The sequence below is a fragment of the Octodon degus genome, unplaced genomic scaffold (genome assembly GCF_000260255.1).
Source record: "Octodon degus isolate 3935 unplaced genomic scaffold, OctDeg1.0 scaffold00018, whole genome shotgun sequence".
Classification (NCBI taxonomy): Eukaryota; Metazoa; Chordata; class Mammalia; order Rodentia; family Octodontidae; genus Octodon; species Octodon degus.
Window position 1 is genome coordinate 12,490,478 of NW_004524594.1, and position 27,292 is coordinate 12,517,769.

The window sequence follows — 27,292 nt, forward strand, 5'->3', positions numbered from 1 at the left end:
TACCTGCAGGGGGCAGCAGAGCAGAGAGGTTCAGGGGCTCGTTCTAAACAGAAGGTCTACTTCGAAACCTCGGTCCTGCCACCCAAGTGAGTGCCTCAGCCAGAGCTACTCAACTCTGGCAGTTCTCCACCTGCAGGCAGGGGTCAGAGGCAGGGCTGACTTCATGGGGGATATGAGGACTGAATGAGATCAGCCATGCAGAGCACTGGGTATGATGCCTAGTACGCAGACTTGGGATGTTCAAATGGAGGCCATCTGACCCAGAGCTTCCATACCGTGTGCTCACGTCGGGTCCTGCCATTCTGCACAACCCTAAAGTGTGTGTGTGTGTGTGTGTGTGTGTGTGTGTGTGCGCGCGCGCACGCGCACAAGCGTGCCAGAGAACCAGTCTGTCTTTTCACAAGGCGCCTTGAGGATAAAGAATTACAGATGGTCATAGTTTAAGGATGCTTGGGAATGATCAGGTCACTTTACAGATGGGGAAACTCAGGGTTAGAACAGCCAGCGTGCTCATTCACAGCAGCAGGTAGCTCCTTGCAGCAAAATACATGAAGAAAACCATGAGAAGTGTGGAGTCTTTTAGTGTCCAGGCTTACCCGCTGCGCGTGGGTGCCAAGGCTATGCAGGCAGTCCGAGCTGGGGGCCAGCTCCTCCAGGAAACGGTGCTGCCTGCCCAAACCCCAGGAACTGTGCTGAGCACAGTGAGGGTTTGTACAAACCTGGAATTAAGTGTGGAGACTTCCAGGTGTTTGCTGTTCCTGAACCCTTCATTAGGCCCAGCTTCTGCCTTTAAACACAAATAGAACATCAAGATACAATGGCAGAAGCTGATGATAACAGGTATCTATGCAAGGGGCATAGTGGGTGGGGCGTGCCATCCCAGTTTAGGACTTGGAAAAATATTTACCTTTGGAAGAAAAATTAACTAACAAGTCAGAATTGGGATCAGGAGAGGTGGAAAAGGAGCAGCAGCTACTGTGGTGAAAAGTCCTGAGAAACAGTTCAAGAGAGACAGACACAGACAGCGTGTGTGCACGTGCATGCATGCGTGCATGTGCGTGTGCACTGCAAGTGGGAGGAACCCCATCTCTCCTTGGCAATCCCATCTGGCAGCAGGGAAAGAGACAAAAAGCAAGCAGCATGGCTTTGCACAGTCACTGTTCTTTCACTGATCCATTCAACAAGTGTGTATGGAGCCTCTCCCGTGCCAGGAGCTGACACTGTTTGAGGTGCGGTAACAGTAGGACACACACAAGCCCGTCCCAGGCTGTCGTGCTCTGCCACTGCACTGGAAAGATGGTGCCTCTAGTTTTTTGATTATATCTACTTATTTACAAATCAAAGGTGAAGAAAAGTAGTGCTCTGGGAACACAAAAAGGAATGCCTATTTAGCCTAGGAAGAAGAGGAGGAAAGACTTCTGGGAGAGGAGACGGCTATAATGTACGAAGTCTCTACCTTTAACCATTGGTCTCTAGATCCATCCATCCATCCACTGGCCCATGTGTTCACTCACCTATCCATTAGTCCATGCATCTGTACACACACACACACACACACACACACACACACACAAACACACACGCATCCCCCCGCCCATCCACCCATCTACCCACCTTCCACCCCACAACTGATCTTTCCATCTATCCATTCATCCACCCACCATTAACCAAGCTATCACCCATCCATCTATCTATCTATATCCATCCACCCGTCCATATCCATCCATCCACCCATCCACCCATCCATGCATCCATCTATATCCATCCACCCGTCCATATTCATCCATCCATCCATCCATCCATCCATCCACCCATCTATCCATGCATCCATCCATCCATCCTATCAGTCATGCTTTTGCTTCCGTTCATGCTTTAGAATTCTGCATTTCTACCAGCAGAGAAGTGAAAGTGATGTTGATCCTGTAAATAATTATTGTCTCTGGGAAGATGCCAGAGGGTAGGTTTCTATTCAGAAGAAAACAAAGGCCTAGAGAAGCCAAATCCTATTTTGCAATGTCCCTGCAAGGTCAAGAACAGAAATTAGCTTGCTCCCTCCACTCCCCTCCCCTGCTCAGCTGCAGCCTGCTAGCCTGCCCTAGAATTCACACACAGAGGCACTGTATTGTTTCTTAAATTGTTTGTTTTGCTTTGATTTTATTCCTGCTCTCTCCAGTCAAATATAGGACTAGCCATGACAGATGCTGCTCCTCTGTAATCTTCCTCAAGGCCGAAACACTTTAAGGAGGGTTGTTAACTGGCAGGAGAAACAGTGTGGAAGAATTAACAAATTAAGTGATGACAGAAATCTGCCTTTGTACTCTGTCTAACGTAAATACTTCGGACATGCAGATAATGGGGCTGGGGGACCTTGCACAAGGCCTGGAGCATCAAAGAGCCCAAGGAAAGAGTGTTCCCTATGTGTGGGCTTCATAGCTGTGCACACAGGCCAAACTTTGGTTCACAAGAGCATGACTATATAGTTATCCATCACAGTTTACCTTTTCTTCTGAGATGTGCCCCGCCACGCAATGGGAAGAGTGTGGAGCCAATGGACTCGACAGGAACCCCATCTGCAATCTTATTTGAGGGCAATTAATTGCCAGCATTCGAGTAATTCCTTATAAGGAAGACAGGCCTGTTCTAGAACCCCTCTGCAGGAGTCCTGGGAGGAGGAGTTCGAGTGGGGCCTCACCAGCCCCTAAGAGAACAGCAGCATTGTGGCGGTAGCACTCTGCACAGCCACGTATTCGGTCCTCAGATGCAGACAAAGACTGGCCCAGTCACGCAGCCAGCAACGAGGGCAGCTCAGATCTGTACTCAGCGTAAGCCTGAGCACTCCTGCTAGCAGGGAACTGGTGGAACTTCGGAATCCTGCCCCGACCTTGGGAGCAGATTTAGGCTACTATAAGAAATACATTTCTGAGTGCTCCCATGCTCTGAGAGTTGGAAGTGAGCTATGCTCTGGAAAAGGATACTGATTTGGGGACTGAGGAAGTCAAGGAGAAATTAAAGAAAGAAAAAGGCTGCTTAGGAGCATGTCCAGTGAGAAGCAATCCTTGGATCTGTTTATCCCGGAACTCTCAGTGAAGAGAAATCATATGTAAAGCCCAGTGGATAATATTTATTTATTTAGTACAGGGTGTACGCAGACTGGACTCAGAGTGATCCTCCTATTCTCACCCTCCCAAATGCTGGGATCATAGCCCCACATCACCATGCCCAGGGTGCTATCTCAGCATGCCCCGGGGGCAGGGCCAGCACAGCACTCCCAGGATCGAACCCTGGTCCCTGTGCCTGCCTAAGCAGGCACTTTAGTTCACTGAGCTATCTGGCCAGCCCCCAGTGGACAATTTTACAAAACAGACTTGTAGCTGTTTGGCTTAAAAGTGTCCAACCTAAGATCCTAACTGTCTGTGCATTGCTCTCCTTCTATGGCACCAACCCTGGCTACTCCAAGAGGCAGGCCATGAGACACTGGTAGGAGTCCTTTCCCTTGAGGTGAAGAAGCTGCAGACCAAAGGACTGGATCCCAGCACATCTCTCTCTGGGTCCTTATGAGAGGCAGTCTAGAACCCTCACACATTTGCCTGTAGGACTCAGGCAGCCTTTCTCTTACACTTCAACTATCTTTACCATCCTAGAACTATCATTTGCACATATTAAAGGATGGCAGTATTACTAACAAGTATGGTTAATTGTTCTCAAGAGCTAAGCCAAGGGAAAACACTGCCCTGAATACTTAACAGGTACAAACATACTTGATTTCTATGAGATGGGAACTGCACTGTCATTTCCCATGTCACAGAGCTGGAACTGAGGCACACAGAGATTAAATAATGTGCCATACACAAGGACCCAGGGCACAGCCAGGCCAGCCTGTGCAGCCTTGCATACTCACCAGCATTCCACATACCACTCCCTGTGCAAAAATAATAAGAAGTCAGAAAAGAACAACTATCCATTATCCCACCTCTGAGAGATGCCCACTGTCAATTGGGATATAATCTTGTTGGCATTACTCACTGAGATTTCCAAAGGCCAGGTACCTCTTGCTGAGAATTTCATTTCTGGCTCAGATGAAGTCATTTGCTCTTACGGGTGTTACAGTGTGAGTACCTGCGATGCGTCTGATTTCTCTAGAGATGACACGCGGGAAGGAGTTCCAGAAACAAAGCAACAGACCAAGCACATCCAATCGCCACATGCTGCTCAGCACTCTCCATTCAGAACAGTTTGGATTTGGGGCCAACACATGCCCTATGATGCTCGTCCCTGCTGGATGTAAGAGAAAGCTTGCTCTACCGGGCACCCCTTCTGCTGGGACATGCAAAGGGGCCACTACGCAAGAGGTGTCCATGCGATAGATAGCCTTGTTCATGAAGTCTCTACTCCCAGGACAAAGAGCCTCAGGCTGCTGCAGGCACCAGCCCTCCCAGGTTGCTAGGAAAGGAGCAGATCTCTGAGCTCCACTCTTGTGGAAATTCTGTTTCTTCGGGCTCTCAGTCATCGCCACATCTGCATCCACAGATGAATCAGGCAAGCTGCCAAGCGCAGAGGCATCCTGGCTGGTGCTTGTCCCTAACACTGGGGAAGCCCAGGTGACAGCTTAGACTTCCATCCCGTTGTTATTCAGGGGAAAACTCAATGAAAACTTTATTTTGCTTTCTTTGGTGGCGCATTGAGCAGCTTCACGCTAAGCCCTCAGGGTTACCCTGGAACACTGTTTTATTCTTTCAAAAAATATGTTAGTCATGCACTATGGTTACCGTGGCGACTGTCAGAGGACAGCAGGCAAGCACCGGAGACTGGTTCACCACGACTTTGTTTAGGAGAATTTAAAACGCAAGGTCACGACAGGAAGTGCAAGTAACACTGCTGAACGCTCTGTGTGGAGGGCTTGCGCTAGGGGCTCTGCAGACAGCCCTTCATCTGCATGAGCCTGGGTCACAGGGACTGTTCCACATTACAGACGTGGCACCTGAGTGGTTAAGTTACTCACTCAGGGTCAAACAGCCAGGAAGTAGTCGAAAACTGAGGACAATCTGCTCCACTCATCAGATTCTGGAGACCATGGTCTTGGCCCTTGGTAACACAGCTGCGTCCTTCCCATGGTAATCGCCCTCCTGAAAGCCTCTTCCTCCTACCTGCTCCCTGAACTACCCTGCACCAGCCCCCCTCACCCTCAGGGCCCCATCCCGTCTTTCCCGTTCCTTGAGGCTTCTTCCATTTGCAATGGACCAAGTGTTTCTGCAGCCCCCAAATTCAGTTTTGAACCCCAGTGATTCCATTATTAGGCTCTGGGGCAGGTGATCAAGCCATGACAGGGGAGTTCTCATGCAGGGCCCCGTCCCCCTCCATGGCGGTATGAAGAGGACAGGGAGCACTGTCCCCTTTCTGCTGTGTGGATGCAGCGAAAAGCCAGCAATCTGCTCGCGAAACCTGGGTTACGTGAGCAACTTGAACATGGACTTCATCCTGCAGAACTGTAAGAAATAAATGTCTCCTGCTGTGTGAGTCACCAGTCTGTGGTTCGCCATTAACAGCAGCCCGAACGGGCTATGTCGCGTGCCTTGCTGAGTGCACGCATCCTCCCCCTTCCAGTCTCCTCTAGACCGAGGCCACCTCCAGAACCCGCCCTGGGTGCCCGGTGCATTTTGGTGTCCCTCCTTCGGAACCCTGCAGCATCCAGACCACCTCTTTCCCAGTGCACACAGAGCACCACACCTTCCCACTGCACTACTGTTCACTGACTGCCCCCTCTCCAGATTTAGGCATCTTCTAAGACAAAACAACCCCATCTCTGTGGGCTCCAGGACACTTCCAATTGGCATGCGTGGCTCCAGGGCTCCAGAGGCCCCTGCTCCCCACCTTCCAAAGCCAGCCTGGGACCTGCACCGCCACCCTGAGCTCATCTCCTCTTCCTCCTTCTTCTCCTCTTCTTTCTCATTTTCTCTCCTTCTCCTCCTCCTCTCCTCTTTGTTCTTCTCTTCATCTTCATCTTCTCCCTCATCCTCTCTCTTTCCTTTTCCTCCTTTCCCCCTTTCTCTTTTTCCTCTTCCTTCTCCTTTTCCCTTTCCTCCTCCTCTTCCTCTCTTTCCTTCCACAAAAGCCACCCAGCCCACTTCACAGTCTGGAACCTCCCTGCCTCTCTCCTGCTGCCACACCAGGCCCTCTGGACATTCAATGGCATCTCAGCATCTGCAGCAGCAGACTGCTCACAGCCCGTCCCTAAAGGTGGGACAGCAAAAGAACCTCTCCTTTATGTCACCACTAGCATGAATGAGAGTGTCACCAAATACACAGGTTGAAACCCAGTCCCTCTGCCCCAGTGATCCCATTAGGAGGGCTCCTTTGGAGGCTGACTAGGTCATGCGAATGACATTAGTGCTCTTACAAGAGCGGACAAGAGAGCCACTCGCCCTCCCACCACATGAGGACACAACCAGGAGACCTTGCCACACACTGAGTCTGCCCTATTTTGATCCTGAACTTTTATTCTCTAGAACTGTGAGAAGCTGATGTTTCCAAGTGGTTCTCTACACCCTGCATATTCAAATCCCACGGAGAATCCAGGGCAATGACTGTCCACCTCTCCCCAAGTAAAGGGCAAGGGTCACAGAAATCCACAATTCAGGCACATGCCAAAGATGCCTCTCCATGAGAGGCAGACTGTTCTGGCAGTTTGTTACAGCAGCTGGAATGGGCTGAGACACCAGGGCACCCAGAAGACTCAATGGTAAAATGGAGGCCAGATAGTGCTTGTCCTCTATGTCTATCTCAGAAGGCTCAGAGACATGGGGTCAAGGGGGACGAGGCACCCAGCACTGTCACCGCTGCACCACAGAAGAGCACCTGACTGTGTACAGCAGGTAACCACTACTCTCAGCCTTTGAGAATCAAACTAGCCAGTGGCCTGCATTCCAGGGAGCTTGACAATCTCAGCTTGGATTTTGGTGACAGGTACAAGTGACAGAGACTGGCTCGCTCCACATCAAGACCACATGTTCCCTGACACTTGGCAGCTTCACTTGGCTTCCCACCAGGCTGCCTATCCTGCAGGCAGCAGGCCTTGGGAACGCATATGTGGCATACGCACCACAGAGCGCCAGGGCCACGGCCTCAACAAGGTCTGAGGACATGGTCCAAGGCCAGGCAGCCAGGCAAGGAAGACGGGCATCACAGGCTCAGGGAGGAGCACCGCTATGGCAGGGCCCCACTTCTCAGTCACCGCTCACTCCAAAGAAAGGAATACTCTATTCACTTCATCCTCTAAACACCCAGACTTCAGCACTAGGTCCCTAAAGGACAGGAGAAGCGAACTGTTCTTCCACTGGCAAACAGTCAGCAAGCTCCAAGAGGGTCTTCAGCCTTGAATATTTAAATCCCACAGAGAATCTCAGGTTCTATCTCTCCTAAAATAAAGGTCAAAGGTCACAGGAACCAACAACTCAGGTACATGTAAATCGGGCCTCTCCTGGAGAGGCAGACTCTGTACTTTAATTTGGAATTAACCTGAGGCCCTGCGGTACTGCACAGTGCAGAATACCTGCATGAGACCTGCTTCAGCTCCTTCCCTACTGATTCTGAAAACCAGGCCTGCCTTTCTTTTTTTTTTTTTTTTTTTTGGGGGGGGGGGGTTAATTTATTTTTTCATTTTTTATTTTATTTTTGCCATAATTTTATTGATAAACAAATAGCAATGAGACAGTTTCAAATCAAATTGGTAGGACAGTTTCAATAATTAACATACTGCATACATTCTTCTTAGTGGTTAATTTCTGTACAAGATGCGGACTTGATATCCTATTTACAAACACCATTAGAACAAATCATTCTATTCATTAAGAGAATGTAAATATATATATATATATATATATATATATATATATATATCTATCCTAACCACTTTGAATACACAGATACAAAATGGACATTCATCTGTATACTCTTTTTTTGTTAAGTTCTGTTATTTGAATATTGTAGGTGTGTAAACTCAGCAAAATATTCTAAAAGAGTCCAGTAGCCCATAATAGTATTGGGTCTTCTGCTTCACTAGCAATGTCAGAAATTGTTGACCTGAGTCCCCCACAGCTCAACATAACAGCATGGCTTTACTTCCCATATTTCGTCTTCATACTTTTCTACTAGATGGTTAAGACCAAGGTAAAGCAGGACCTATGCAACAAGAGTTGTAGCTTTTGGGTCTGAGAAGGTCAGTGAAATCCCCTCAGGATTTATCCTGAGATCTTGTACCTCAGACTGTAGAAGTTCCCACCCTTTCACAGGACGAGGTCAGTATCTCAAAGTTCCCACAGAGCTCCTGAAGAGGGCTACGCTGTTGCCGTCTGGCCTCGAAGATGCTCTTCCTCCACTCCTCCTACTCTAAAACCTTCAGAAAACTAATCTTTCAGCGTAGCCAGCAAAAGACTTGCACAGGTCACGTGTCTGCGTGAGGGGAGAGCACCACATCCTCTTTTTTAAATTATTATTTACTCATGCATCTCTGGATTTGTCTTTTAAAGCCATCGAACAAGTGCACATTTGCTGTGCTGCAGCTGAAAGTGCAAGTCTGCATTTCAAAATAAAAAGGCTGCCCAGACACAGCCTCACTGGGATCAGCAAGATTTGTCTGGAAGTGCCAGGAAAAGGAAATTTTTTTTTATGTTGTGTGATTTTTGCAGCCGTTTACATTTTATTAGCAATTACCGAGCCTGTTAGCACGGACGGCACCTCACAGTTACAGCCACATGCTGGCAGCCTGAATATGCCCGTGTGACCCCAGGAGGGCCCGGACACGCTCATTCCAGAGATGTGGCACACGAGCCTCCCCAGAGCGAAGGGCAGTTTTATTACTGTTGTGCTCTGGAGCAGGAAAAGGAGCACACAGTGCTGAAGATAAAGGAGCTCGCTGGAAGGGGTGCCGAGGACGGGCAAGACGGAACGAGGCTAACACCTGGGCCAAGAGCTCACTGTGGGGAAGGCTTTAAGAGGACTCTGCCATGACGCTCGTGGCTCGTGGCTCGGCTGGCATTTAAATCGGTGGCTGCGAGACAGCAGCGGGAAAGCCCAGCCGCAGCTGCCACCAAAGGGGGTGGAGGAGCTGGAAGGGTCTTGGAGGATTCGGACAGATGCCGCTCCAAGGGCCATCACCACCAGAGCAGGGCGAGAATGGCACCACAGGGAAGTGTCACAGGGCGCGCTGATGGGACAGCTGAGCAGAACGCCAGGAAGTGGGAGACTGGGTGATTTGAAACTGAAGAAGCTGCTCTTCTCCAGGAGGCTGCTCAATTCAGTCACATCCTTCCCAGGTCTGCCTTCATCCACAGGAGGCCCTACCTCCACAGACTCAACCAACATCTTCCCAGTGAGGCAGTCTGGGGTCTCCTGTCCCAAATCCAATGCCTTATGCACCCATCCCAGGCAGACCCACTCCCTACCTCTCAGAACCAGCACCAGGATGTGTTCTGCTACCTAAAATCAGTTCAGGGAAGGAGTCAGCTCACTGGAACTTGAACACATTGCATCTAAAACAGGACGGTCCACCTTCCTTAGCTGTCCAAGCTACAGGGAGAATTTATGATGCCCAAAGGAGCCAGGAATCTGGATTAGAACTCTGACTGCCATGGGGCGTGGCTAGGATCTGGACTGCCCCCACCCAGGCCTTATGTACTCAGAGGCGGGGCCTACAGCATTTAGGAGGAGGGGCTTGGTGGGAAGAGGCTCAGGGGCTGGGGCCTGGAAGGCTCTGCCTCCCTTCGCTGCCCTGCCCTTTTCTCTCCGCTTCCTTCTGCATGATGTGAGCAGCTCCCCTCCCCCATGCCCTTCCACCTCTGGAGCCTGCTGGGGATGGACTAAACCTGAGCGGAAGTAAACCTGTCCTCCTTTAAGCTGAGTGTCAGGCATTACGTGTCCCAGCAAAGAGAAAAGTGACTGAGACGCCTAAAGACTCTCAAAGACGGAGAACTACACATCCCTGGGGCAAAGCACAAATGACACAGGAAACTTCCTTACAAAGTGCCAGGCAAGCAGCAGACACTCACCCCTCTGTGCCTGTCCTCAGGCTGCTCCTTCTCCCCTGCTCCCATTTCACATAGAGAAACTGGGGATCCAAGAAGGGAAGTGACAGCAGGGAAGTAGAAACCTGAAGTGTGGCCTCGCTGCCCATCAGAACATAGCCGATGTTCACTGAGCACTTCCTGTGTCCCAGCTGTTGCTGGAAGAGGGGTCAAGGAGTGAGCTTATTTTGTCTCTGCCCCAAACCCATGCAAGGAGGAGGAAACTGAGGCAAAGTGCCTTGACAAGGTCACATAGCTCTGCCGGGATGTAAAAGCTGGGGTGGCTGCAGAGCTGGCTTTTCCCTGGCAGCAGAGCCCCTATAGCAAACACACACAGTGCATTAATCTGTTTGGAAATGTTCAGCGCCCTTGGAGAAAACATCACGTGCTAGCAATCACAGAAAATTATTATATTTCACTGAATCTAAGACGCCACCAAGGCAAAGCCTGTCACTATTTTATGTACAACTAAGAACGGATGCGCTCCGTCAATTAAGCTAAGCAACCGTGTTTTCCTAGCCCTGCAGAACGTGTGGGCAGATGTGCGCCTCCCAGAATTAAAGACACACTGGAGGCCTTTGGAGGAACAAGATGCAGAAACGCAGGGAAGACACAGTGGACAGGGGCTTGCACATGCGCAAAGGAGTTCTTTTACATCAAATCCGACTTTTAAAGAAAACCCAACGATCCCGATTTTTATGTGCAAGCTTCCAGTTTACAAGCATTGGCAACTCACGCGTCTTTTTAGTGTCCCTGTGTGGGGCAAACACAACCAGCTGCAGCCCAATCTGGCTGGGGCCCCAGTTGGAGGCCCCCCAGCTTCCAGGCAGGGCTGAAAGGCAGAAACCCAGCACACACTGTGCTTGGTCTACAGCACCTAGTCCACTCCATGGCCATGAGAGGAACAGACCTTTTGCAGACCGCTACACACTCACTAGTGCTCAGAGGATCGTCTCACCCAGATAAATGCCCCGTTCAAGGCATCAGGTAAAGAGAAGAGAAAGCACAGATGGCTGTAAATCCCCATTCTCAAGTGTTCCAACCACCCCCATTCTATGAATGGACACACATAGTCCTGTTCCTTAACCTGCTATAACAGGAGGGGTACAAATAATGAAACCCCCAAGCACAGGCAGGGAGAATCTTCACTCCATGGGGCCCACCTGGAGCCAAGGCTAATGGGGGAGGGGGGTCATCCCCTCAATGCCTCACCAGTGCATGTAGAGGACCAGCGAGTGCCCCAGAACCTGTGAACTGACTGTGTGGGAAACAGGGGCTTTGCCATCATCATCAAGCAAAAATGAAGTCCTACTAAAGTAGAGTCGGATCTAGTCTAACAGCAGTGTCTTAAACAAAAGGAAGACGCATGGACAGAGGAGCTCAGAGACCCCGAGCCAGGCACCCAGGGCGAGGATCACGAGGTGATAGGCAGGAACGCACCATCCCCAGCATCCCCAGCAAGCCCCAAAGCCAGAAAGCGGTGAGGAGGGTCCTTCCCTGGAGGCTCGCCTGCCCCTGGCTTTGGATATCTGACCTCCAGAACGGAGGAAGAGTATTCCCGTTTGTCTCCTGCTGTCCGGCTTGTGGTATTTTGTTACAAGAGCTCTAAGAAACTGGTAAGTCTGAAAATGACAGCATTTTGTCTTTCTCCACCTAGTAAACAATCACTGGCACCTAGAAAGAAAAGCAGCTAGCAGGAGAAGCCTCTTGGAAAAGTTTGTATCAGGCCAAATTCATGTGAAGCCAAGTGTAGCCAGACAAGCTGGAATTGGTACCTGCCAGGTGCCTACCTACAAATTTATGCTTCCAACCTTGGAATGGAAGGGCTCTTCTTGCCTTGGGCGCTGAGGCATGAAATGCACATCTGGGGTACAAAGGGGTCTGGAAGACAGTCACAGGCCTACAGCAGGACCTCAGGAAGCAGTGCTGGCTTCCAGCCAGTGTGGAGAGGGCGGAGGGGACTGCCCACCCATGGAGCCTGAAAAGGCCATAGAAGCCATCAAGCAGGCCACCGCCACCAAAATCCACTTAGATGCTTAATGGGGCAGGGCTCTCACAGAGCTGAGGACATGTGGACCGTGGCCATCTGAGCATGTGCAGGCTGAATGCAGGTCCATTAAGGCTGGGGTTCGCAGACAGAATGCAGAAGAGGCCCCTCCAGGCCTCCACCCTGCACCCTCTGCTGCCTGGTTCACCTCGGGACTCCTACACTTGTTCCTCTTCTCTGGCACCAACCTGGACATACGGCTGGCTCCCTGGGGCTCTCAGTCCAAGGAAGTTTCAAGACAGCTGAGGACTTATGTTCAAGATCTGCTCAGCGTTCTCTTTTGCAGAGGCTCACACACCCGAGTAAGGGCAGTGACAGTCTGAAGCAGCGATAGGTAGCATCGCACTGGGCAGGGACGTCACCAGTATACTGGGTTTGAGGAGACAAAGCCAGTCAGCATTCACTAAATGCTTCACTCATACGCAGCCCCAGCCATGGGCCCCAGATGTATTAGCTCCTACAAGATGCACAGAGCTGACCCACATACACTATGCCCCAGGAAATAGGGCCTATTATACCAGATCAGCTCCTTTCAAATAGGAAAATGGCCCTGGACACATCACTTATTAGATGTTATAAATATCTTCTCTGGAGCAGGTGCTGTTATGACCCCATTTCATGGATGTGGAAATCAGTGCAGAGCAGGTAAAATAGAGCCTCTCGGGTCTATAAATCAAGGCAGGGAAAAACCAGCAGAGTCTGAGCCCAGAGCCTTTCTTCTTAACAACAGGGTTCATGGTTACTTAGTCTGAGTTGGAAGAAATTAAGCAAAGGGCAAGGGAAATACCTGAAATTGTCTGAGACGTTTAAAAACAAATATACAGATGAACAAGAGGCTCAATTAGAAAAGAAGCCACACACAGGCGTATAGACACAGGGCTTGGACTTCCTCCAGGGCAGGAGTGCCAGGAAAGGATGTATGTGCACAGTTGGTAGTGCTGGGTGGACTTGGCATTACAGCACCATGAAGACCTCCAGACTCTTCTAGGGGCCAGTTTCTATCTTCCGATGCTCCACTCCTTCGAGAGCCTTTGGAATTCAGCACTTGTCAATGGCTTGCCAGAGCCAAGCCCTGCAGGAGAAGGGCCAATTTTTGCAGAGGGCAAGACAGACAACCCAGAGGAAACAAGGCACATGGCAGGTTAGTAAGAGAAGGCCCCAGCTGGTCTGGTGGGCCAGCCTGTAGTCCCAGCACTACAGAAAGTAGAAGCAAGAGGATCACAAATTTGAACCCAGCCTGGGCAACTTATTGAAACCCTGTCTCAAAATACTACAAAGCAATTGAAAATGTAGCTCAGTGTGAAGGCCTTGTAGTCAATCCCTAGTACTACAAAACCCAGAAAAGCAATGAAGAAAGACAAAACTCATCCAACAGGCCAAGGAAGGCTCACAGGATCCCAAATCCCAACAGGCTTTAGTGGTCCCTGGATGTCAGGGGTGCATTCCTTCCCCAGGGGTGCATTAAAAAGAACAGTCCATAATGAGTGGCTGTTCTCTCACAGCTGTGGGAGCCGGATGTCTGGAGTCAAGGGGTTAGCAGGCCACGCTCCCTGTGAGACCCTGGAGAGACTCCTTCCGTCCTCGCCTCCTCCCAGATGCTACAGGAAGCTGCCAGCTCTGGGTACCCTCTGGCCCACAGCTGCATCACTCCAACCTCTGTCCCTGTTGCCACACAGTGCTCTCCCCTCATGACTTTACATTATCTTCTTATAAGGACACCATTCAGATGGATTAAGGGCTCACCCTTCTCTAGTAAAGACCTCATCTGAATTAATCATATCTGCAATGACCCCATTTCCAAATAAGGCCACATTCTGAGACACTGGAAGGAAGGACTTCAACATGTTTGGAGGAAACATAAGTAAACCCATTACAGTGCAACCCTTACTTGGAGACGGTTGAAGGAGAAAATGAAAGGAGGCTGTCAGTGGCAAATATTATGGGATGCAGGGGCAGGGTGAGCATCACTCACGATGCATGGGGAAGGATCCAGGACTGTCTTCCCATCCGAGTCCCCTATCACCACTCCTCTACACATCTGTCTCCACACTTTCTCTTCTTAGAGGGATATCAGCCGCACTGGTGCAGCCATACTGGCCAACTTCATTTTAACAGGATGACCTCCATTAAACTCCACTCCACACAAGGCCACTTCCTGAGGTTTCAAGGGTTAGACTTCAGCCCTGCGACCTCACAGGGGTACAGCTCAACCAGAACAATGGTGTGGAGGTGCTTCTGCTCTTGCACAGCTGACGCAGAAGACCACTCCTCACCACAGCTGCATGCCAAGTACTCGGACAGACTGTGTCCCTAGGCCACGCACATCACCTGTCACCATCCTGTTCTCCAAGAAAAGGCAGAACAGCCTACGGAAGGAAGCAGCTTCATCATTTCCAAGGGTGTTTCACATGAGGAGCCAAGCATTACGAGCTCTGACAAAATAGCAGGGTTCTTATGAAGGCCCAGAAAGGACTGGCTGTAGTCATGCACGCTACTTCCATCTTTGCTAAGTTTTTCCCCATCTTTGTTAAGAAGCACTAGGCTTAAAAGAAAGCATTCCATGGGATGCCACCTGGAGACAGGAGCTGAGGAAGATGATGAAGCCAGGAAAGAGCAAGTGTATTTCTTTTCCTGTTAGTTTTTCTAAGGATCATGATACCAACCCAGCTCTCTCCACAGGATCTTGGGCATTTCTGACACCACACTGGAGTGATCGGAAGGCATGCTTAGGCCACAGTAAAAGCAAATAAAATTCAAATTTCATTTTTGCACCCACTTTTCCATATCTCTGAGTTTGGAGATTAAAAAAAAAATTATTCTGTGATAATGTCTTTGAATTTATTCTCCCCTGCCCCCCCACACACACCATAAATGGCCTGAAACTTTAAAAATCTGAACATGCTTGACCAAAGACATCAATTAATGTATTGTCCTGAAAGAGAAGAGGACCCACATTGTGAGGAAGATCTCAAACATTCACGTTCCCCCATTTTGTTAGGACACAGAGGCGAAAGCTAAAATCCAACACAGAACAGGAAGGAGAGGCGCAAGTGCTTGGTTCCAGGTCATGGGTGGGTTGCAAGAACTGGAAGAGGCTCTTTCTTACAGCATGGAAGCGGCTGAAGTACAGTTTCTGCAAGCAAAATATTTCAAAGGCTTGCAGGACCAAAGGATGCTTTAAAAACCATTAACACAGAAAAACACTATCAACATTTCTAAAACAAATTCTAAAGCACAGTAGTTCCCCAGCTCGCTGAGTACAGCTTTCGTGTCCAGGGTGTCCCAGTAGAAGGCGAGGGCACTTTTACTACCTAGGGCCTTGCGAGAGCTGCTAAGCTCATGCTGGACTGTACCTGAAGGGGCTGCAGGACCCCAGGCTCTTTCTCCTTGTTCCTTTTGCTTCTTGGCCATGCGATAAGCAGTTTCACTCCACCACATGACCCCACTGTGACAGGCTGCCTCACTACAAGTCCAGAGCAAAAGGGCCAACACATCACGGACTGAATCCTCTGGAACTGGAGCCAAACTGAACCTCTTCTCTCTAAAAGCTGATAATCTCAGGGATCCGCTCTAGCAGTGGGAAGCTGACAATCACAGCCATAACACACTAGCAGAGTCAAGGTAGCATTAATTCATGTGATCTTTCCACAGGGTAACAGATGGCTGCGGAGAAAGAATGAAAGACCTCCATAGGGGTCTCTGATAGAGCAGGGTCACGGAGACTTAGCTTCTGGACTATGAGGCAAATGTATAATCACCGTGTGGCTCAGTTTCCTCATCTGAAGATGCCAACAGCTCTCTTCCCATGGGGCTATTAGGGCAATCTAACCAGTCAGTGAAATGTAAAGTGCCGGCAACACGGGGGACACTGTGGCCCCAAGAAAGCTCATATAGGGACACACGATCGCTGTTTGCACAACCTGCTTTCGGGGAACACTCATATTTTTCTAAAACAGATCTCTATTCTTTTCACAAAACAAAGAGAAGAGGGAGGAAAGGAGAAGGGAGAGAAGGAAAAGGGAGGAAAGCAAAGGACAAGACAAGGAGGAAGGGAACATGGGATGGAGAGGGGAAGGAGAGGGGAAGGAGGCCAGGAGATTGGAATAAAATGATCACTTAGGTCAATTTAATAACAAAGAACAGAAATGCACTTGAGGAATCCTAAAACGACCCTTTTCTCAAAACTCTGGGAGCTTCCCCAAATGCACAAGGCAGAAAATTTAAAGTGATAACCCAGTCAGATATTAATTTTTTTTTTTTTTTTTTAAGAAGAAAAGGTTTATTTAGCTCACAGTTTGTGGCTGTTTCAGTCATGGGGCTCTGAGGGGACCAAACACAAGATTGCAGCCTGTGTTTCCATGATCATATTGGCTGCTCTCTTTTTGTGTGTGTAATTTCTCTCTGTTTCTATCTCACAAGGACAAGTGATGCCATACAGGGCTCATCCGGATAACTGAAGATGTTCTGGAATAATCAATGGTAAGACAATCAAAGACTCATCTAAGGGCCTATAAATTAATCACTTACACAAAACCCTTCTAAGTTAACATTCCAAGTGGTAGAGCTGGATATCTTCGGAGGGTCATATTCTGCCTACCCGAGTCTTCCTATTTCACTGTGAAAAAAGAATATCTAATACCACAACTAAACATATCAAGCATATTTTTACAGACATAGAGATCACTAACAAAAGAATCAGCTAAAAGGGTGAAACTGGTTGCCACTGCGGAGTGGGACATAGTAAGGCAATCATTCTCAAGTAGTGCTCCACTGGACAATAGAGATCCAAGTCCTAATATCATAGCATTAGTGTATTCTATGAATACACTAGAAGGTCTTTCTGTATCACGAAGGATACTATTGCTCTACCATCTAGAAAGATTTGGAAAAAAATTAGTCACTCAAATCCTTTTAAGCTGACCTCTATCATGCAACCATGGTTGAAAAATGTATGTGTAGTTAGCAAAATAAAAGTTAATTTAAAAACATAAATGAAAAGAAATACAGAAACTGGATCTTTCAAGAGACCTCAACAGTCTGCAGTCCAGAGCAGAAGATCAAGAAGTTCTGACGGATGTACAGTATCCAATTCCTAGAGGAAACGGAAATACGTAGCTAGATAGGAGGAGAGGTGCCTCTGCCTTTGAGACTCGTGAGAACAGATGAGAATGGATGCTGGTCAATTTTAGGTGCATAAAAGGAAGTCGAAGAAATTCTCACAGGAGAACTCTTTATTTTCTCTGTGCAAGATAAGAAAATTTACATAACTGTACTTCATTCCATTCTCTATATGATTGTCACCTACAGAAAGGAAGCAACAGGATACATATAACAATATCAAGTAATCATTTTGTCTGATTTCAAAGAAGTAATTCAACTCTAACTTGGTGTTTGCACGAGTATTGGCTAATGATCATCTTCTGAAGTGTTCCATTCAATTTACATCTCTTGCCTCCTGGCAAGTGCAGGGTCCTGAGTTCAGTTTCCTCTCCTCCACTCACAGTGAGTTTCATCTCCCTTGGACACATGGACAGGCTTGTTTGGGAGTAGCTTTTACTACCAACTTGGAGACATGAGCCAAGTGACTCCAGCAACTCCACTGCCCCTCACACGAGCTCTCAGTCCGTGTCACAAAGGGCTAGCTGTGTCGGGTTTCTCCCAGTTGGATATTAATTGAAGTCCATTAATAGATATTTCACAAGGAAATACAACTAGCAAACAGGTGTTGCAAACAGTCAGTCTTTTAATTTAAAAAAGAATTGGAAAATTAAAATACAGGAATGGTTTTCAACTATTAAGCTAATCTGAAAAAAATGTTTTTTTCTAAATATATTGCTCAGTGCTGCCAAGACTAAAATAAAGTCTCAGTTTTCACAGGTTGCCAGCAAGGGCAAGTGAGTACAGCCCGTTAGCAAAACAGGCAGGCAGTCTGCACACGGCCAGAGAACAACGGCTCCAGCCCCGGCACCAGACTCTCGCGCCTGACAATCCAGCCAAAGGACAGTTCTGGAAACCGGATAGTCCAAACCTCCCTCACATTTACAACAGTGAACGTGACTGCCGGTACTAGAAACCTGGACTACAGATGGGTAGAGCTCGTGGCTGGCTCCTGCCCGGCCTGCGAAAGGCCCTGGCTCCGGGCCCCAGCACAGCAGGAGGGAGAAAAAGATGAGCGTGGAGGAACAAATAACAGCAGAATAAATGAACTATCGCATACCAAGCTAATGGTCTATTATCCAGGCATTAAAAGTGACAGAAAATTTTAAAAACAGAATAAATGTTGGCATGCTGAAATGCTACATGGAAAAAGTCGAAACGTGAAAACTGGATAATCTCCGTAATTGCAACTGGGAAAAGGCCAGAAGGAAAATGAGCAAGATGTTTCAGGCAGGTCTGGCAGAGGGCGGACCCCAGGCAGTGCTTCAGCTTTTCTCCTCTCCATCCCCTCAGTCTGCAGGATACATAATGTTGCTGCCTTAGGATCAAACGTTGCTGACTTCTGGAAACCCTTCGCCTGTGTAGATGTAAAAGAGCTGCTCACTGGTGGGACGCCCCTCCCAGCTCTGCCTCACCCTGTAAGAAGGCCGGATTGACTCTTTTCTTTCAAGCCCAAGTATAACGCAATCATCTCTCAGAGGTGAGAGGACTGGCCTCCTTCTCCCCCCTGCTCAGAGAAAAGGCTCTGTGAGTCCTGAGTAAGCACGCGGCCTGGCCTGTCTGCCTCCCTCGCAGGCGGCATGAATTCTACATCGGCAGCCCCCAGCATTCAAGTGAAGAGGGGGAAACTGGTCAGGCCTTAAATGCTCTTCATCACTGGGATCGCTCCAGTTAGCTGCAGAGAGCATCATTTTTTTAAAAAAACAGAAGTAACAAAATGAAAAGAGATGAAAGTGGTAAGGGCATCTCGGCGATGGAACATGGGCCAGTCGCACAGAACTATAACCATGAGTACAAAACATGATAGATAATGTGGCCAGGGGCCTTGAACGGTAAGTAGAAAGAAGCAGGCACCTCCATCCTACATCGCGATGAAGACGGTGGTGTATGACAGCTGGTGCAAGGGACTGATCACAGTCGGTCCCCCCCGTCACTCACTGGGCTGTATGTAGACCCTGCTGCACATGTCAGGCATGCTAACGCTTCCTGGCTGAACTGTTTCCACCCTGAGAAGAAGGAGCTGAGGCTCAGCCCTCTCAACGGCTAAAGGACAGAACCTTCTGGGCCCTTTCCCAAGCACACTCAGCCACCTAGAACAGAGAAAAGGTCAGCTCTGGACACAGCCGGACTCTCCGCGGCTGAGGCTATCGACTTCCAGAGTGGCATGGGAAAGAGATTTAAAATGGCCCACAAGGGGACTCAGGTCAATAATTTCTGACATTGCCAGCTAAACAGAAGACCCAATGCTATTATGGGCTACTGGACTCTTTTAGAATATTTTGCTGAGTTTACACACCTATAATATTCAATAACGGAACTTAGAAAAAATGGGGTATACAGATGAATGTCCATTTTGTATCTGTGTATTCAAAGTGGTTGGGATAGATATATAGTTACATTCTGTTAATGAATAGAATGATTTGTTCTAATGGTGTTTGTAAATAGGATCACAAGTCCGCATCTTGTACAGCAATTAACCACTAAGAAGAATATATGCAGTGTATTATTTGTTGAAAAATAAAAAAATAAAAATAAAAATAAATAAATAAATAAATAAATAAAATAAAATGGCCCGCAAGCAGGCGCAGGGGCCCGAGGTTCCATCCCCAGGCCTGCCGTGCTGACCCCGCCCCAGGGGCACACTGAGACGAGACTGGGTGTGGAGGTGCCCGCCTGTATTCCCAGCTCTTGGGAGGCTGTAAACAGGTGGATCACTAGGAGTCCAATCTAGTAGTGAGACCCTGAACACCCTGTAGGCCCTTCCCTAAAATACAAAATCAATCAATCAATAAATAAATAAATAAATAAAATGAAAGTAAAATTCTCGTTAGTAAAGGGACTTTTTTCCTTATATTGTCTAAACTTTCTAGTGTTCTGGTTTTTCAATTTAAGCAAAACAGGGAGGGGGCAACAGAGAAGAGGGTCATGCACATATTTGGATGCATGTATGGTTTATTTTTTAAAATGATGCCTTGATCAAAAGAAAGAAAGAAATACCAGTCAAGTTTCTACTACCCTCGGGGGCATGTGACAGGATGAAGGTAGCCAGGACTCAGCCTGCATCCTACAAAACCAAACAGCTGCAGGCAGCTGCAGGCGCCGTCTTTTTTTCTAACATTCTCTGTCTCTTACCTGTTCTAGAATTCCAGGAATTCTCAAATGCTAGACTGTCCTGACAGAGGACAGAGAATGTTATATAAGTCACTAATATCACATAGCTGTTGTAGATAAAGCTGGGAAAGCCTCCGTGGTCTGACTCCACATCTTGCATTCCTTCACAAACTTCTCCTGGCTGAATATCCCCAGGTAGCTCACAACAGTCACAGCAACTGCAGTTCAGAAACACGGCTAGTCCCCAAAATGGCAGGTCCACCAAGGCACTTGCTGAGTGCTTAATAATTCTTTAAACCACACAGAGGATACAGCTCATCTGGAGCTCCAATGAGAAATATTATGCTCCTAGCAGTTTTGAAGCCATGGTAGAAATAAGGAAAAGTTACTTTTCAAAAGAAATTTTAGAAGGAAGGAAGGAGGGATGGAAGGAAGGAAGGGAAGAAGGCACTGTCTGAAGGTCTATTTAGAAAAACTATACGTGATAAACAAAATGGAATACTCTTCCCCCAAAACACTGTCCTCCCCAGAACGCTGAGGACCAGGAGCAGGCCTGGGGGCTGCAGGACCCCTTGCCAGGCGCGGGCAGGTCCAGGATCAGGCGGCCACCCTCCTGTGCACGTCAAGTGGGAAGCAGCAGCTGGCTCCCGTGGGCTCCAAGTCTACTGCCCCCTCCTGTGCACGCTCGGATGGGCCTCAAATCCCCAGGGCAGTTACGCTAAAAGTTCACGCTCCTATCCCATCTCAACCTTTTCTTCAGCTGCCTTCTGGACAGACACTGAGTTCAGAACCAGAATGCGGAGTCCTCTTGTCCAACAGGCCACTGGCCTGGCTCCCACAGTGTATGAAAAAGCCAAGCAGTGCCACTGTGTCACCATGTGGCCTCAAGGCAGTCACCCATCAGTAAGCCTGTGTGGTGCTTCCCACCACCAGGTGCTCAGGAGGCCGACCCATGGCCAGGCTCACTCTGCAGAAGCAGCGGGGGCACGGAGGAGAGGAGCTGACTCCACAGGGCAAGAAGTGCAGTCACCTGACACCCCACGTCCCCCACCCACATGCCAGCCGCCCCTCCCTGCTGGTCATCCTCGATGTGGGTCTGTTGGTGTTTCAGTCACAAGACTGGTTAAGAGGCAAGGAGGAGATTACAAGGACTACCAGACCCTGGTGGTACCCCATGGAAGGGGATGCTCTGGTGCAGGCTCAGACTGTACCTAGCAGCACAGAAACAAGGTCGGGGAAACCCTCACCTCACCCTGATGTCCCACACGGTGCTGTCCCTCACTGCTTTAGCAAGGAAGCAGCACATGAGCCACAAGCAAGGTGGCTGCCAGCATGGAGAGCCCAAGGTCCAGTGCCAAGCAAGCACGCTGCCTGTCCCCTGTGAGACACTGCAGCTGCATGACCTCAGAGACCCTCAGAGGACTCCTATGTAAGTGAAGGCGACAGCAGCACCCCAGGAAGTGAGGCTGATGGGAGAAGGCACCACTCTCCAGCTGTGGCTCTGCCACCAGCACGACCCGTTTCTGCACAGATCCTGCTTCTCTGGGCCACGGGGACAGAGTGGACAGGCCAGGATGGCTGCACAGAGGCCTAAGCCCTCGGGCATGCAATAAGCGGTGCACAGGGGGCGACCCTATGAGGGCCTCCCATCTCCGCCCAGCCCTCGGCCGGCACAGCACGCCCCACTCCCTGCCGCCCACAGCCCGGGCCAGCACTCACGGCACTCCTTCTCATCGCTCTTGTCGAAGCAGTCCGGCAGCCCATCGCACTGCCAGGAGCCGGGGATGCAGCGCCCGTTGCTGCACATGAAGTTGCCTGGAATGTTGCACTCGTTGGTGAAGTTGTTCCCGGGGAGCAGCTGGCTCTCTGTTGGAGGGAGGGGACAGAGGTCAGAAGGCGCCACATAGCAGCCCAGCCGAAATGGCACAGGTGAGACCCCAGTGGTGGTCTCTGCCCCTCTGGGCCTCAGTTTCTCCACCTGCAAAGTAGACTGAAGATCCACCCCATGCCCCTTCCAGGGATTGAGTGAACTGGAAAACTATAAGGAATGCAGTTGGCTGCCTGACACAAAACAGGTGTCACAGACTGACATTTTTATTCCTACCAAAGGAATTGGACACAAAACCCAAATGTCCTTTTCTAGTCAGCAGCAATGGACGAAAATTAAAGTTCCAGACAGACAGATGTGCACACTGAGATCCTGCTATCTCTCACAGTGAAAATGGAAGGCTCCTTCCAGGTCAGCCTTCTGACTCCTTCCAGGCTCCTTCCCACTTGCAACTCCCATGATCACAAAGCCCCTGAATTTGGGTCAAGTTGGCAGGAATACCTGGCGATTTTTTCCTTCGAAGAAACAGGCTGCCCTACAGACCAACCTGCCTGAACTCCTACGGGGAGGAAAAGCCGAGATGGAGCTTGAACTCTGGCCTTCTAACCCCCCAGAGGCTGCCCTCCCCCTCCCCTGCCGGCACAGGTCCCAAGGTATAGAGCCAAGCTAGTCATAAAGTGCCACGGCCCCCACCTGAACTGCCCTTCATCAGGCAGGTGAACAGAGCAACTAGGAATGACAGCAAGCCAGGGAGGCATGCTGAACACACGTGCTCTGCATCCTGGGAGCAGATTTGCCATGTCAGCCTGAGCCAGCATGGTCAACATCCAGGAGATAAGAAACCATTTGGAAATAAAACGGTCTTAGGGAAAAAGGGGGAAGGGCCGGGGAGATGGCTCAATGGAATAAGCGCTTCCCTGGCAAGCACAAGGGTCTGAGTTCAATTCCTGGTTCCGCCAAAAAAAAAAAAAAAAGAAAAGAAAAGGGGGAAAGAAAAGAGCAGTCCCTTGGTACACGCAGCTTCAGGGCTCCTCTCTGAGTCATTCAATACACACTTATTGGGCATTTACATGCAGACACTTGGGCTATGTCAGACAAATGCACAGCTAGGACTCCTTCCATCAGGCTGCAGAGAGGCGCATGCACCCTGAAGGTCTCCATGCCACAGCTGTAAGGAGCTTCTAGTGTAAGAGCGAGAAGAGCCCAGGACCCTCATTCTCAAGATCTACCAAGGAAAAGCATCTTTACATCTCAATAGTGAAGATTCCTCACCATATCCCTTCATTTGCCATTATCCTTTCCATCTGCTATTTCTTCTACCCAGAATACCTTTCCACCTACTTTCTCCTAAAAAATCCCTATGGACCCTGCAGTGAGCAACTGCCTACTGCTGTCCCTCTGAAGTATTCCTTGGCTTCTCGAAGCAAGATAAGCATATATGCTGTGGCCCAGTGATGCTACTATCAGGGTGATACTAAAAATAATTTGTAAGTGGCGCAAGCCGGCAGGGACCAATGGGAATGGATACAGGGAGCAGCAGCACGCCAGCTCTGGTGTCACAGATATTCCTGGTAGACCATCTGCCACACTGTGCTGGATCTGTAGCACACAGACACAGAGCTCCCTGCCGAAGTGAGCTGACACACACAGCTTCCTGGAGGATGCAGAAGAGAAGCTACAGCAAGTGGCTCCACTCTGCCCCGCAGCCCACATTACAACCTCAGAAATCTCCTGTTCCTTCCTTATGCCGTCACCCCTACAAATAGCCAGTCACCACACTCTATTGCTACAGCCCCCTGGCAAGCCCGAGTGGCTGCCGCCCCTAAGCAGGATTACTGCCTGCCACAACCTGCCAGCTCAGTTTCCTGTCCCCTATCTTGCCCTCCTCCAATCCATTCTCCCTTCTAGTGGCCAGAAAGATCTTTCTGAACTGCATATTGATCGTGACATTTCATTACTTTAAAAAGCTGTCGAAGGCTCCCTAGCGTTCCCTAGTCAAAATTCAAGGGAGCAAGACCGATTCCAGCAGAGGGAAGGCATTTACAGAGGAAGCAGAAGGACACACAGAGACAAGAGGAAAGGCTCTATCAGGCCCAGGAATCAATGTGAGCTGGGAGCCGGTGCAGGGAGGCCCAGCCCAGGGAGAAAGGGGTTTGGAACAGAAAAGCAGGCAGCTCTGGTTGTTAGGAACCGAGAATCCATTGTGTTACCATTTCTCTAACTCTACAAACCCAGGCAGACATCAGTAATCGATTATGGTATTCTGTTCTACTGAGCTTAGACTCAATGTCAGACTCCCTCTGAAATGATTCCAGGAAGTCACCATCAACCCCAAGATGAACAGGCAAATGATGTCGTGACGTGGGAGTGGGTGTGACAGGGAAGAGCCCAGAAAGGGCAGCCAGGTGCTGAATCCGAGCCAGACACCAAATGCTGGCCTGGGACACCCACACACTCCAGCTGTTCCAGAACAACTGCTGGATCGGGCGTCACCACCAGCAAGCAGGGAACTCTTCAGGGCTGTGGAATGCAGAACTGATGCTCTGTTTTTGCTTGGAAATCACTTACACTTGCTTTTGTAGAGCTAAGCTCCTCGAAGGCAAACCCCCTGGAAAAGTCCCTACAGTTGTGATACCTTGCCGATAAGCAGATTTCAGAACCAGAAAACTGGCCTGATTAGATTGCAAAGGGTTTGCTCTGAGTCAATAAGGCTGCCGGCACACGCGCTTGACAAATGATTGGGAGGACGCAGGGAGGACGCACAGACTAAACACCACGTCCATTGCACGCAGGTGGCCCTGCCAGACATGGTGAGCCTGGTGAGCCTGGTGCGCGACAACAGCAAGGCACATGCTTTCCAGGCTTCTGAGTAACTCCATTACGCATGCAGGGGGTGCATAGCCTGGTGCTTTAGGGAAGTGACAGCCTCATCAAACTTGAAAACACCAAGGAAACCAAGCAAAGAGAGGTTAAATCTAGCTAATTCTATCTTCAAAGCTTTCCTCAACCCCATCCAATTTGCCTCACTAAACTGACACCATGCAATCCAAGAGACCACTTCCTGTTGTTACAATGGGGTGGGGTGGCGCCAACATTTAGGAGGTAAAGGCCAGAATGTTGCTGAGCAGAGGGTCCCCACACAGGGGGCCCCGCAACACAGATTCACCCAGCCCCAAATGTCACCAGCACTGGAGCAGAGAAGCATCTTACTTTAATCAACCTGACTGCCACTTCTCATGCTTCCATAGATGACTTTGAAACGTAACCGATAGCGTTCCTTCCCTTTAGGAGAAATCTAAAACTCTGGCCCTGGTCTGCAAAGCTCAGCATGGTCCATCCCTGCCGATTTCTACAACTTCTACAACATCTTCCTTGATTGCACCAATGTCCTCCCTGCTCTGAGGCCTCCAAACATGCTGCTCGTTGACCTCCAAGAGTCTTCATTTTTGTCCTCCAGACATGCACACGCAAGTCATAAACCTCAGTACCTCATATTGAAAGGCAGGATCTGTAGCAAAGCAAGCTCATGAGAGTGGCCTCCTGCTCAGTACAACTGATGTCCTTATAAGAAAGATTAAGACACCAACAGGCACAGAGGGAAAACCAGGCAAACACACAGGGAGGGGGCACCATCTAAAAGCCAAGGACAGAGGCCCCAGAAGAAAGTAATTCCACCAACATCCTGATCTCAGACTTCTGGCATCCAAAACGATGAGCCAATCAGCTACCATAGTTTAAGCCCCACCATATTCCAAGCGCCCCGATCTCACCCAATCAGCTAAGCAGGGCCTTCACATCTCAGCATAAGTCACTAACTCTTGGTCCCTGCATAGACACCTGAGCTAAAAGCTGGGGCCCTTGTCTTCCAGTCTTGGTCACTTCCTGTGTTGTTTTTTTAATCTTTATTTGTGCTCATAGATGTGTGTGCACCCCCTCCCCACAGCAATGCTCCCTTGAGGCAGAGAAGCCCTGTGTCACTGAGCTGTATCTGAGGCACGGGTTACTCCATCAGCCCCTAACAAGCACATGGCCATCTAAAAACCCAAGTGTTGTACTAGTAACTTATTCCCCACCCTCACACTTCTCCTTAGAAAGTTCTACCCACCCTTGCCTCACATCCCTAGTCCCTATGATGTGAATAGGATGTACACATCTGCAGTTAAAATTGGGGGACATCGGGTACCTGGACTTGTCCAAATAAATTACTACCCTGCTTGCTTTAAAGACAGTAGAAAGCTTTTTAACTTAACAGGAGGACTTTCTAGTGGCTGAAATAGTTATCCGATCTCAGTGTCATGGGACACATTTAGAATCCAAAAACAACAAGCATTAGCACGAAGCTGGCTAGCTGGAGTCTCTCCTCCTCCCTTTTCTCTTTTTCATTAAGCTGAAAAATGAAAGAGCTGCCCATTTTCACTGCAGCAATCACTTCCTTAAAATAACTATACCATCTGTACCAAGAATGGGAAAAAAGAAGATCCAAGTCTCCCCCACTGGACAGAGGCAGAAACCTCTGGCATCCACAAATTTACACTTGACTGGGGATCCAAATGGGAGGCGACTACAAAGCCCCCACCGCTGCTCCACCAGAATCACTCTGGAACCCAGTCGGTGATGTGGACTACTCTTCCAGCTGGGAAATGGGAAATCTACATGGCGAGCTGGAGTGCTTGGGACTCGCTCCCTCTGCTCACCTGCCTGCTCTCCCTAGAGAAACCCCAGTCCTGCTGCTCTACGGAGTTGACGCCTGCGAGCCACTGACAGGCCCCGCTTTCAGATTTCTGCCCTGCAGCCTTCATTCCCATTCTCTGCTCCCTGACACTCAGGGTCTGCAGACTCAATGGATGGCAAAGCGTGTGCAGACACCCGTGCAGCTTACCATTCAATGTTGCAGGACTCAAACAGATCTTCCCTAAAACCTCTGCAGAGAATGAACAAGGGCTCGAAGTCAATACCCACAGTATTTCGAGGCCACTGAAAGAAACCTGTTTTCCCTGTGCCTTCTTTTTTTTTTTTTTTTTTTTTTTTTTTTTTTTTTTTTTTTTTTTTTTTTTTTTTTTTTTTTGCGGAACCAGGGATTGAACTCAGATCCTT

General features: G+C 49.2%; 1 protein-coding gene across 4 annotated transcripts in view; it reads right to left on the minus strand.

Moving 5' to 3' along the window:
* Ldlrad3 (low density lipoprotein receptor class A domain containing 3) overlaps positions 1–27,292 on the minus strand; it is a 215,182-nt gene that overhangs the window by 175,661 nt on the left and 12,229 nt on the right. The window contains exons 1-2 of one of the 4 annotated variants that reach the window (XM_023710742.1): positions 23,471–23,588; positions 22,090–22,236 (exon numbers count right to left, since the gene is read on the minus strand). In XM_023710742.1, coding sequence (XP_023566510.1) covers positions 22,090–22,236; positions 23,471–23,483 — 160 coding nt within the window. In that variant the 5' untranslated portion in view covers positions 23,484–23,588. Of the gene's footprint in view, positions 1–719; positions 783–22,089; positions 22,237–22,584; positions 22,661–23,470; positions 23,589–27,292 lie in introns of those variants that run through there. The other 3 variants (XM_023710743.1, XM_023710744.1, XM_023710745.1) reach the window with 3 other exon arrangements.